General features: G+C 41.2%; 1 protein-coding gene across 1 annotated transcript in view; it reads right to left on the bottom strand.

Moving 5' to 3' along the window:
- Positions 1 to 11,853, bottom strand: part of LOC306743735 (copine-9-like) — a gene marked incomplete at both ends in the record, with an annotated part of 73,861 nt that extends 62,008 nt beyond the window's left edge. The window contains 2 exons of the mRNA XM_079226283.1: positions 10,008 to 10,048; positions 11,774 to 11,853. Of these exons, the coding sequence (XP_079082409.1) occupies positions 10,008 to 10,048; positions 11,774 to 11,853 (121 nt within the window). The remainder of the gene's footprint in view (positions 1 to 10,007; positions 10,049 to 11,773) is intronic.
- Between the last annotated feature and the right edge of the window lie 1,997 nt (positions 11,854 to 13,850).

Raw genomic sequence — 13,850 nt, 5'->3', positions numbered from 1 at the left:
GCTTTCATATCCACGTCACTCCCAAATCCAATGGATGGAGAATGGACCTGACAGTGTCAACTTTTGAGTTGTTTACTTATTTTATTTTGAGCAGAAAGGAATAAGATTTTTGATCTATTTTGTTGTCTGTGTAGTTTTTACAAACCAATGATATTTTATGCTAATTTGGATCTCACTGAGATAAAGATGAACTAGTTCAGTGTCAAACATACCATTCAATAGTAAAAAAAAAACATGAATAACAAAAATAAAAAATAAAAACATTTCAAGTACATCTTAATTATCGAATGATAAATATTGTATGATGGTACTCCTTGGTATAGTTTACGTTGAGCTAAACTCCTTGGTGTAGTTTACGTTGAGCTAAACTCCTTGGTGTAGTTTACGTTGAGCTAAACTCCTCGGTATAGTTTACTATGAGATAAACTCCTTGGTGTAATCCTGCTGTGGTTGATGAGAGACATTACAGAGTGAGAAAGCCAGCGCAGCAGCCTCCCCAAGGTCCTAGTGCCCTAAGGTTAAGTATGATGATAGGCTATTGGATTGTAATTTTAAGGGGAGAAAACATACAAACCAGAACACACGCACATATGTAGCATGTTAGAGTTATAAATAAGTTGTCCATGTGAGAAACAATAGTTTAATTTAATGACATCACCAAAATAAAAATAAAAAAAAGATTTTTTATTTTTTTTAATTAATATTCGGGGCTAATTAAAAAACATCCGGGGCTAAAGGATGTTTTAGCCTAGGGACGCCACTAGTTAGTAAGTGGAACCTTAAGTCAAGATTCATCCCATCGTTTTTTTTATTACAGCCATTGTGAAAGCTGTACCCTTCCGCAAACCGCATGAGGAAAGCTCAGTCACTCATTGCAAGGAGAGATGATGCACACCTGTTTTCACTTTTAGAATTGCAGAAACACTGGACAGAAATACATGAAAATGAGTCTCTGGTTGAAGGACCGCCGGAGCTTTGATGGGAATTTATTAGGTCACAAATCTACACCCACCAATAAAAATGATCACGGTTTGTCCCGCCTTAACAGGTTCAACAAAGCCAACATGGACTGCCATTTGAAAGCCTCGGGTTTTGGCCGTTGCCACGAGAAGGTGGAGCTAAGTGCAACTGAATGCTCAATAAGATATTTGTAGGCGATCAAATTGTAACATTTAACTTTCCCACGTGTCAACTGACATGATATATCAATCGAATGTGTAACTAAATAGAATATAAAAAATCGGTCCAGGTGACCTCTGTCTAATAGAGTCCTTGTGATCAGATAATAGAAATATGTCCTCCACTGTGACTTGATTATCTGATGAGACCTTCTGTGGTGCCTCATCACCTTTGATTCCTTGCCAAGTAGTCACATGAAGTAGAGCAGCCATTGTTGTTACTTTCCTCCTCCTGAAGCTATAGCGTAAATTCAATTAGGAAGACCATACTCTTGTATGCCTTAGCCCGTCATTTATTTATCATACATCTGCCAATCACTCCTCGCGCATGCTCACTCATTATTTACTTGCTGTCATTGTTCGGGGCTGTCAATCATGAAATCAGTTGTTTAAATCAAACAAAACAATGACAGTGTTAGCCTGTCATCTTGTCTCTTTTAAATATGACTCTCTCCACCTTCAGTTCATTCATGTTGCCGTTACGCACCCCTCGACCTCCCCATCCCCGCCCAATCTTTATCAGATCCATCAGCTTCATCATCCTCATCAGGGAAGTTTGTTAATAAGGGTGATTTTATTTCGGTCAGGGCTCTCCATGAAATTCCATTCAAGATAACATATTTTAATAAAGCCAACTCCTCATATTCCTCACCCCTTCTACCATGGACCAACTTGGGGTGGTTATATACAGCTGACCCATTTACTGGGTCAGCTGTATATAACCACCCCAAGTATTATTCAGCACTTTTTTAGTGCTGAATAATATTAACATAAGAATGAAGTGATTAACTCACCTTCAGCTGTGTGATGTCAAGCAGCTCTTTTCAGCCTGATTTTATATTGTGTATTTTTGTCTTTTCTGTCCTGTGATGTTACTATATTTAGCATTTCCACGATCAGCCTCGACAGTGGTTCCTCCCATATGAGAAGCTCTGAGTTAGCGAGCATAATTTATTTAAAACGTTGACATGGGAGGTGGAAAGAGAGCGTCTGATTGAGTGGGTCAATCTCCTCTCTCCTGTACGGCACCCACACTGTTAATTACTTCCTTCCTGTCATAAACTGCAGTCACAGCACTGCCGGCATGCTTTGCTCCTGTGTTACTTTGCTGCCAAATCACCGACGGCTGAGACTCGGCGGTCGTAAAGACTGGACGCCAGCAGCTGGGAGCAGCTGTGACCGTCGTCCAGCTTACGAAACCACTCGTGGACAAATGTATTCAGATACATGTCGAAATAACAGCATGTTATGTGATCCGGCAATGGACAGGTCAGAAAAGGTAGTTCAGTTCGAAATAATAGGGATTATCAATTGAGCAGCGCAGCTACTGAGATTTACAGGACACAAGTGAACAGAGAGCAGGTTGTTAAGTCACTGAAGCTTCTATGACAGCCGCGGTTTATGAGTTATGTTACGTTCACATTTCCGGGCTGGTCCTTGGTTCCTTGTAGATTATCTGGGCCACTCAAATCCCACGTAAACCACTGGAATACTAATAGTCATAATAATAATAATAATAATCATTATCAAGTGTCACCCTAATTTGTGTGCATATGAATGCCAAAATTACATAACTATACATAATGATGATGTGATTGTTATCCTTTACACTCTAATGTGCATGCTTAACTTAATATTGCACATCCAATCTACTGTACCAATACACACGTAAATGAACTGAACAGACTTTGTGTTACACACATTTTAGCAAACATACAGTTATATGTTTCAATGGGTTTAAACCAGAGAGGATAGAAAACATGATAAGTTAAAGATCCTTTCCAGGCATTGAACTCCTTAAAATGAATTTCTGTTCATTAGAATTACATTATTGTTTGTTTTTTCATGCCTTGAATTTGCTTTGACATAACTCCACACCTTTGCTTCATTTATTATGTGTGTGTTTATGAAAATGGAAATGAATGTGACCTGATTTTTTTGGGGTCAAAAACTGTGTGAGGTCACCTCGACCTTTGACCACCATAATCTAATCAGTTCATCAGCAAGGGGACATTTCTGCCAAATTCAAAGAATTCTCCTCCAGGTGAGATGTTGTGTTCATAAGAATGGGTTGGACGTCAGGCCACCTTGACTTTCATCTTTGACATTTGACGACCAACATCTAATCAGTTCATCCAACTGTTGCCGACGCGGAGGCTCACAGATAGAACACGTCTTTGCCATTGTTTTGAAAATAGTAAAGCTTTTCTTGCAGATAACCGAAACGTAGCAGCATCTTGCTCCTCCTATAAACTTGAACTCATGTTTACAATGTTTACTGAGGGAATAAATCAAGTGAGAAGTAGAGTAACTTTCTCATAGACTTCTATACAACCGGAGGAGTCGCCCCCTGATGGTCAGCAGAGAGAATGCATGTTTAAGGCACTTCAGCATCGACTTCACTTTTCAGAAGCGGAGGTTGCCGCCTGGTCTGCACCTCCGCTGTGTCTTGAATCTCTTCCCTCTTGCCTGTGCCATCCTCGTTACTTAGGTTAACAGCGTCTATCTTATTAAATCCGTCCAGGCAGCTCAGGGAACTGTTCACCCCGTTGGCTTATGTTGTGGACTGAAGGAAAAGCTCATGCACCACTTCTCCTTGTCTATACTGGTTGGAGCCCAGTAGCTACTCCAGCTGCCCCTCACATCTGCGGCCAGTCACGGGGCATTATGACCCGAGCCTCGAGACCAGAACGGGCGAGGAGTAAGACAGCTGTGCTCTCCAGCTGTGACTTGTGTAACTCATTCAAAAGGCCCAACTGCCTGGCTGATTGGGGTAACATTTGTCTGAGAAAGCTGCACCTGAGGGTCTCTCAAAGGCACCGCGCTGCTGTTCTGTTGCTGCAGCCAGACTTTCAGTCGGTAGAAAGCTTGAGGGTCAGGAGGGCAAGAGTGGATAAACACCTATAACTTGTAAAAGAGCAATTTGGATTGCCAGGTGAAGAGAAGTTGTAATTTTCTTTAAAACGGCCCCTCGGCTCTTTGAGGTGTTTTTCGACAAACACACTTTAGTTTTCTGACTAAAGCACTTTTTTGGCACTCTTCTGCCGCCTTGCCTGCCACAGTTTTTGCTGTGATCATTGTTGTTCTGGGACATCTGTGAAGCTAAAAATTATTAAATTATGGACAGCTGGAGATGAAGGTAGTTCTCGCTAATGACAATTCTTGAAAACTGCATCAATTGATCTCTTGTAACAGGCAGTCAAGTTTGATTAGTAAGGTTTTACAGTTGCACCGAATGACTGTCGCGCCGCACTTAGATCCTCCGCCCTACTTTCACTCTCTAACTAACACTTCCACAGCGTGTACCATGCTCTTTGCGATTATTTAATGCCATCCAGCCCTTTTTGTCTCTCTTCATGTTTTATTCCCTTATTTTCTTCGATTGGAAAAATGCCGTGCTTTGAAATCAAATAAATATTTGAGAGCTTCTTGTAAGTTGCTGGCGGAGTGACAACCAGACCACTTCCTGCAGAGAGTCGGTTGGCCTCCAAAGCATTAGTCGGCAATTCAAAGACCAGAATCAAGGATTTAAAAAAAAAAAAAGAATAACGGTCTTGCAGTTGAATGCCACCGATACTTTGTCGTGTTACAGTTTGCAGCCATGTCTGTCCTACATGCCATCAATCACTGAGCTGCATCTGTAAAAATTATATTATAATCACATTTAAAGATTTTAAAATTAAATTATAAAATAGCTATAACTTTTTTTTTTACCATTTTCTTTTTATTCAACAATAAGTACACCAATACAAGTCATCAACAACATCGACAACCAGAATAAAAATGAAAAACCTGCTGTCATATCAAGTCTGTGTCAACTGCCATAGAGTCCACTTCCTACATTTACTGTCCATCCGTGATCCTGTCAGCCGTAGCCTGTGTCAGTCTTTCCATAATGTTTATTTCCCCCACTGTGTCCACCCAATGGGTCTGAGTGGGTAGATCCTCCGTCCCCCATTTTCTTGTAATGGCCTTTTTACCTGCAACCATGAGTATCTTGAATAGATACAAGTCCCCAACATGTACATCACTCTCTGTGTACATACACAGATACATCAGTTTATGATTAATTTGGAATTCGTATCCCAGAATATCTTGTGTTATCCTATGGACCATTCCCCAAAACCCTATTATTTTGTGACAATTCCAGAATATATGTGCATGGTTGGCTTCAGATGACCCACAATTTCTCCAACGTGATTTTCTTGTTTCAGAAAAATTATTTGATATTTTAAATTTCAAATAAACTCTCTCCAGGCTCGCAAACAGGTTGTTGTTTTATGTTTATCCCACATCTTATCCCATTCATCTTCAGATATTTCCATGTCAAATTCTCTTTCCCATTTTTCTTTTATATACCCTGTTGCGTTTTTGTCATCCAACAATGCCTTATATAATGTAGTTATAGTTCTAACCCGATTCCCTTTATATGCATCAATCATTACTTACACCACCTTGTTCACTTTGAGAGAGAGCTCCTGTTCAATCCGTTTCCCATAATAATCCCGTACCTGTAAATATTTGTAAAATTCCCGCCAATCCAGGTCATATTTCGTTTTCAAATCTTGAAAACTCCTTATCCTCCCTTTTTCCACCAGTGTGCACCATGCCGTAATGCCCTTCTCCGCCCACCGTCCGAATCCCCCACCGCGTCCAGCTGGTTTAAAACTGCTATCTAAAGCCACCCATTTCAATATATTTGCATTCTTCTACGCCTTATTATGTCTAAGTAATTTGAACCATAATTCCAAGGTGAATTTTGTGATCGAATCCATTTGATTTCTAACATTCTTAAATGTTTCCTTATCTCCTATTATACTCTGTATCGGATACATTCCAAATGATTTTTCCATTTCTTTCCATTTTGCTTCCTAATCCAGTTTACACCAATTATGCACATATCTCAGCTGGGCCGCGTGGAAGTATTCTTCTTGGGTAATACATTCATTCTCATTAATTCAATCCTTGAGCTAAAATCCAATGTTAGTGTGGTCCATCTATGTATATCTTTTAATAATTCTCGGTTAATCCTATCATAATTTGCCCTATATAGTCCTGATAAATTCCTAGTCACTTCTACCCCTAAATAGTTAATTTTCTTTAGATTCCAATTTAATTTTTTTTTTTCCCCTGATCTCCTTTGGTGGTGAATAATTGATAGTGAGCACTTGGGTTTTAGTTATATTTATCTTATATCCTGATAGCTGCCCATATGCGTTCAAGATGTTTAACAATTCAGGCAATGATTCACTAGGCCGTTCAAGGAATGCAATGACGTCATCTGCGAAGAGGCCGACCTTATGTTCCACTCCGCCCACTGTCACCCCTTGGATTTGTCTATTTTCGCATATGGCTTGGGCCAGTGGTTCAATAAAGTATGCAAACAGGGTTGGTGACAAACAGCATCCCCGTCTGGTTGATCTCTGTAGCTCGAACTTGTTAGATAGGCTTCCATTTATTTTGATTCTAGCTGTAGGTCGTTGATATAGAGTCCGGACAATCTGTATTGATTTATCGTTGAATCCAAACTTCTCTAACACTGTGAATAGGAAAGTCCAATTTACACTGTCAAACGCCTTTTCGGCATCTACGCTAACCAGAATCGTGTCTTTTTTCTCTTTGTTTGCCTGGTCTATAATGTGCAGAGTCCTCCTAATATTATCGTGCGTCTGTCGCCCGCTCACAAATCCTGTTTGGTCCTCGTTAATCAAATCCCGTGTAAAGTTGTGTAATTGTCTAGCAATAATAGATGTATAAACCTTGTAGTCCATATTTAGTAATGATATTGGTCGATTATTTCCGCATAATTCCCTATCTTTCCCCGGTTTAGGTATGACTGTTATTATTGCTTCTGTCCATGTTGGTGGCAATTTGCCTTTTTGTAATGTCCAATTAATTGATTTAACTAACAGCGGAAAGAGTTCGTCTTTGAATGTTTTATACCATTCTGCCGGTTATCCATCACTCCCAGGAGATTTCCCATTTTTGTATCTGTTTATTGCCTCCACTACCTCCTATATTGAAATATCCCTTGTTAGGGTATCATTCTGTGTCTGTCCTATCTTTGGTAGGTCTAGTGTGTTTAAAAAAGACTTAATCTCCTCTCTTTGTGCAGATTTTGGCTGTGTATATAACTCCTCATAATATCTCTGGAATATTCTTTCTATATCCTCCGGCTCTGCTGATCAATTGGTTCGTAAGAGGGTCCCTAATTTTATGGATTTGACTAGTCGCGAGTTGCTTACGGGTCCGTCTCGCCAATAATTTAGTGGCTCTCAGGCCTATCTCATAATAATTTTGCTTACAGAACAGAATCTTCCGCTCCATCTCCTCTGTTAGATGTTTATCTATCTCTAGTTTTATGAGTTTAATTTTCTTTTGTGTGTCCAAGTCCGCCGAGTTCTGTTAGTCTCTTTCCAATTCTCTCAGTTGTTCTATATTTTTTGTGTACGTTTCTAATTTCATTTTTTTTTGCGTAGGTCGATTCCGAGATTAATCTGCCTCTCATAACTGCCTTCAAGGTGTCCCAAACCATCGTTGGCTCCACCATCCCATTGTCGTTTTCCATAACATAGTTCTGTATTTCCAATTTGAATTTGTCCTTCCTTTGTTCATTATTCAGTAGACCCACATTCAATCTCCAATTAGTTATCCTTCTTCAGTTACTGATGCCTATGTCAAGGCACAAAGAGTTATGATCGGACACATCTGCACCCCCTATGTGGCAATCTTTCACCCTGTGTACATTTCCTGAATCCACAAACAAATAATCTATTCTAGAATGTACTTTATGCACCGCCGAATAGTGTGTGAAATCCTTCTCTAGCGGGTGAAGATACCTCCATATATCGACCTATCCCATCTCCTCCAATAATGTATTTAGATATTTGTATTTTCGATTTTTTGAGGCTCGTTATCCATGTTGGTGTCCATGTTATAATTTAAAACTACATTCAGGTCCCCCCCCAAATTAGAATCCCTTCTTTTTCTGCTGCGATAACATCGAATAGCAATCTAAAAAAATGTTTATCACAGTCTGGGGGGGCATATACATTCACCAGAGTAACCTTCACATTGTCGAGCTTCCCTTTTACAATAATATATCTTCCCTCCCTATCCCTTATCTCTTTTTCGTATTCGAATTGCATCTGATTTGTTATCATGATCGCCACACCCCTTCTGGGGCCTCCCTTAAAAGAACTACTGTACAGATTTCTATAACCGTATCTCTTTAGCTTTCTATGTTCAACTTTGTTAAGGTGAGTCTCCTGCAGATATATAATTTGGGCTCTTTCCTTCTTTAATTTCGTCATAGCTTTGTCTCTCTTCTTGGGGGTATTCAGTCATTAACATTAAGTGACACCAGACTAACAGTCGTACCCATCTTGTCCTAAGTCAATAACCCTATTAAGTGACCTGTATAACAGTAGGTTGAGTAAACAATGAACATTTACCATTGCATAACGTGCAATAAAACATAACATGAAATTATAATAAGCAATAAAACAAAATACAACCTTATTCCAAAAGGGGGGGAAGTCGTCTCCCCCAAGTCCCGTTGGTAGGTTGAGGGGGAATCCTTCCTCTCAGAAAGGGCCCTTCCCTAGAACCGAAATCAAACCCATTCTGTAGGGTTCCTCTCTGTCTAGATATGTCCAACTCTGTCGTTTCAGTCTCTCTCGCTCGGCATCAGTTACATTGCATTTAGTAGAGGTCCGTTAACATGCCCCATAGTCCGTCCAGCTGGGTTCCATGCCCCTTAAAACATCCCTTCAGGTCAGCGCGCCAGATTCATTTCCCTCTTTGAAAGCCCTTCAGCTTCTCCCTGGCAACAGCCGCCGCCGTCCTCCCCATCTTGCTTCGGGTCACCTGTTGCCATCCTGCCCGGTCTCGTATCTTTTCCCTCTCTGCGGTTGCGGCGCTTTCTCCCGTGAGACCCACCTCGTATCCTCTCTCCTCCATGTCTCTCGCCACTTCCTCTGCGCTGTCGTAGGTCTTGGCTCCGCTTGGCCAGTGAATGTGCATCTTCGCCAGCGGGGTCTGGAAGCGTATCTTTTCTTCCTTCAGTATTTTCTTTATGGCCCTGTATGCCTTTCTCTTCTGAACCACTTCAGTTGCATAATCATGGTCGAAAAAAATCGTCTTCTCTCCCACGTGAATCTTCCTCTTCCATGCATCGCTTAGCACAATTTCCTTGGTCTTGAATTGAAGGAAATTAACTACAATTGATCTGGGGGGTGCGTTCGGAGGTGGCTTCTGCGCCAGGGCCCTGTGCGCTCTCTGTATCTGGAGTGGAATGTCTCTAGGCAATTCGAGTTCGGTGGTTAGGAAGCGCTCCAGGTACTTGCCTGTTGAATTCTCCTCCGTGCCCTCCGGTACGCCAAAAATGTGTATATTATTCCTCCTCGACCTCTCCTCGAGGCCAGTCATTTTCTCCTTCATGCTTTGGGTCAGGGCCGTCATAGTTAGCACAGGGCTCTCAAGTTTTTAAGACAGGTGAGAGTGACATATCCTCCTCCTCCTCCTCCTCCTCCCCTTCTTTCAGCAGACGTATCGCCCATCAATAGCTCTGACCTTCTGGGTTATTTACCAGTGCAAGAGTGCATCATCCATTAAATAGTGCTGCTATTCTCGCAGTAAGAAATAATACACGGTGGACACTAAACGTGTCAACAAATAAATACAAATGTATTTCCCAGGTTTTTTTTCAGAGATATTCAGTTAAATATCCAATTTGGTAATACAATAACTGATTTGCTTAAACAAGCATTGCCGAAAAACAAACATTATTCTATTATTAAGCCCTCTCAGACAGCGAGACATACATACCTGGATCTGACTTGGAGAACGTGTCCACATCCAGCAGACTCCTGTAGAAACAGCAAAAGTTCAGGTAAGAATGGATCCTTCCAGTCCTTTTTTTAAATAGTTTTGAGACAATGTATTCATTCATTTACATTTCCTCAACTCCATTTTTGTATGCCTTTTGTATTTCATTCCCCAGAGTGTTTCAATCTCAGCTCAGCCCCGGATAAGTTAGGTCATGGGCCAATTTAAATTGCTCCCTTGGTAATTGTGTGGAACCAACATCTAAAAATACCGTGCTGCCAACCCTTTACCCTGACACACGAGCCACAGTAAGCCACGTAATATAGTATACACTCGGTCACTAGTAGTGGTCTGATGAAGATGAAGAAATGTTAATAGGTGAGCTGTAAAGGATTGTGTTACTTTTGGACACAACCAGGCTCACTGTCCCGTCCCGTCCCCATAGTATAAATCAGGCTGTGAATGATATATGAACAAACCCCTCTGTAAAAACCTGCTCAGTATAGAGAGGAATCAAACTGGAAAGTTTGGTGGGTGTAAGAGATGCTCTGCCTCAGAGTCTGAGATAAAATGTATGATCACAGGGAAAACATCAGGGAAAACATCACAGTCTTTATCATTTGCTTTGGGTTGAATGAGATTTCTTTTCGGTTCTTTTTTACAACACAATAAGTACAAATCTCTGAACAATTACTTGGTTGTTCACTACATATTTGAATTCCAGCAGAATTGTAACGCCCCAAACAGTTTAGAGAGTGTCAACAGAACGTGTTTGAGAAATACTAATTGATGTCACCATGAAGCCTTTGCAGTTGATTACATATGTTCTATTACAAGTTTGCTATTTCATTTTTAAATATGCAATATCTAATGGTAGCTTTTGGGGAATGTCTAGAAATCTACAGACTCAAAAGAACCCCGTCACCCATGCATCGGAAGCCCACGCCCTCTCCCAGGTTGGGGCCGTCTCTGACTCAGGTGCCTGGCGGATCTGAGGAAGGACCACACGGGAGCAGCCTGCTATTCATTTATTCAGGAGGCGGACCGGTGAGCGGGCTGACAGGCTGAGGAACCCGTGACTGAGTTCCTGCTCCGGTCAGCTCAACCCGGAGCAGAGGAGCAGGTGTGATGTTTAGTCACAGGGGAGATGACATCAATATGGTGTTTTTTTTCTTCTTCTTTTTTAATGATGATGATTTTACTGACAGCATTTTTTAAATGTATAACATTGCATCATGTTAAAGCTGTGACACTGATTCTCAGCAACAATGAACAACCTGCAAGTGCGTCTGTGTCTATCAGCGGGTCATCAGCTGCACCTGCCGCAGAAACCAAGGCTTTTAAAAGGCATTGATGTATAAATGTATTTATATAATTTATACCTGACATCAGGGACTCGCGCATGGAATAGATGGACGGATGCATATCAATATTTTTTAGATATTTGTGTCTTGTGTATTTGTGTCAGACAGCCACTTAACATGTACATCTTGAACGTTAAAACAATAATCATGTTAAAAGGTGCACATTAGTTTCAACAGAAGAAGAAAAGCAACATTCACATCTGCCACACACACACACACACACACACACACACACACACACATACATGTAATTAACTTATATCACTTTGATGTCGCGCGCCTGCATCTGGGTTCCATATCTGACATCTTTTTGCATCTTTTTTCCCCACCATGCACACTTTTAATCTCACATCTACACATTCACATCCACGTGCGTGTATTTGCGTGGGGGTTCGACCTTACCGGCACGAGACGGTAACTTCTATTTTAGTTGCAGGGACTCTGGTGTTGAGAGGATCGAATTCCCCTATCGATGCCATCATCGCGACTCGCGACGCTAATGAGCATCCGCAGAGAAGAAGAAGAAGAAGAGGAAGAAGAAGAAGCAGGAGATGATGAAGAAGAAGGTGCGTTCATTCACAATAGGGTCGTGATTGCGGTTAATCCATTGTCGGAGAAATGTTCTTGTGGTGTTTCGCGGAGGAGGGAGAGAGAGAGAGAGAGAGAGAGGCAGTGAAAGTTGTGAGCCAGATTTAAAGTGAATTCATCATTCACGCGTCCACGGTGCGCTCCCCGGTGTCTCTCTGTCCGGCGCTGAAGAAGAGGAAGAGGAGGAGGAGGAGAGCGCAACCAACCGGAGGCACCGGCAACGGCTCAGTGCTCTCTCTCTCTCTCTCTCTCTCTCTCTCTCTCTCTCTCAGTTCTCTCTCTCTCTCAGTTCTCTCTCTCTCTGGTGCATGCTGGTAGTGAGTGTGTGAGTGAGTCGCTGAGTGAACGTTTCTTTCGATTTATTTTTCCACCTTAGTATAATTTAATGTGGTTTATTGGTTGGGTTTCACCTTAGTTTTGTTGTGTATTTTTGGGTAGTTTGGAAAGCTCCAATGTGTGTTTAAATTAATTTATTGGTTTTTATTTTTATTTTTTTAAATCTCTTACTCGCAATGAATAATTTGAGATTGGGGAGTTTGAATGTGAATGGAGCCAGAGAGGTAAAGAAGAGAACATCTATCTATGAATTTAACAGAATGAAAGGTATAGATGTTCTCTTCTTACAGGAAACACACAGCGACAGCACCAGCAAGGCCCACTGGAGGAGAGAGTGGGAAGGGGAAGTTCTCCTGAGTCACAACACAGACCTCAGTGCAGGAGTGGGCTTCCTCTTCTCCAGGTCTTTTACCCCGGTTTCACTGGAAGGCAAACACACCATTGAGGGGAGGTTGTTTTTCATTATAATACGGGTAGATCAAATCAGGCATTCTAATTGGTTGAGAGTGAGTCACGGGGTGTACTGTATTCAGCCATAAAGTACTGTACAGCCTGTTTACATGTAGAGCGTTCCATATCAGTGCGCACTTAAAATAACAGGTAGATTTAAATTGCGCGACCATTAGTTGTCATTTCAAGCTTGACAGTTACCAAAAATGTTCGTGTAAACTTTGATATTGTAACGTCCGCAGTAACGACTCGCATACGTTGGTTTCCTTAACTTGCAGGTGTATTGCTTGAGTGTTCACAGTATTGCAACGGGGCTCTTCGCTAACAGTAACGTTAGCTCAAACGGAACGCGGCAACCACCATACACATACGGGACTATTTTCTCTGTCACTGAAATGCGATACACAACGTACAGGCTGTACAGTACTTTATGGCTGAATAAAATACACCCCGTGACTCACTCTTAACCAATCAGAATGCTTGATTTGATCTACCCGTATTATAATTAGTGATACGTTCATGTGATTTGTGTGTGCATCAGATATATTTGTCAATCTTATGTTTTTATAAGTGGGCAGTGTTCACGTTTGTATATATAATGTGAACTTTTGTGTTATTATATATACACACGAAACATATTTTTGTGTCAGAATGTTTGTAAAATATGAGGCTCCAATATTTACTTTGCTGACTACAATCATCTTGTAGCCCGCCCTAAAGCATCCCCTGCTTTATAGTCTGTTTGACTCTAAATAGACCATAATTCACTAAATGAACATCATGCTGTATTGAAGAAGACTTGAAAGTAGAGATTGAGACATAAGCTCATCTTTACAATGTTGACTGAGGGAATAAATCAATAGAGAAGTAGAGTCATTTTCTCATAAACTTCTACAGCCGTCCCCTGCTGGTCAGTAGAGAGAATGCAGGTTTTTAAGACACTTCTGTATCGGCCTCACTCAGCAGAACCGCCGGCTGCCGCATGTGTATCACACACATAAAGCTATAGAAGTTTACCAAACAAAAAACCCCGAACAGGACACACCATCCTGCTTTCCCTCCTCTCCCCTTCTAACACCCGAGCTGCACTCCATGCTCACCTTGT

The sequence above is a fragment of the Taurulus bubalis genome (genome assembly GCF_910589615.1).
Source record: "Taurulus bubalis genome assembly, chromosome: 11".
Lineage (NCBI taxonomy): Eukaryota > Metazoa > Chordata > Actinopteri > Perciformes > Cottidae > Taurulus > Taurulus bubalis.
This window is presented reverse-complemented; position numbering and strand designations above follow the sequence as displayed.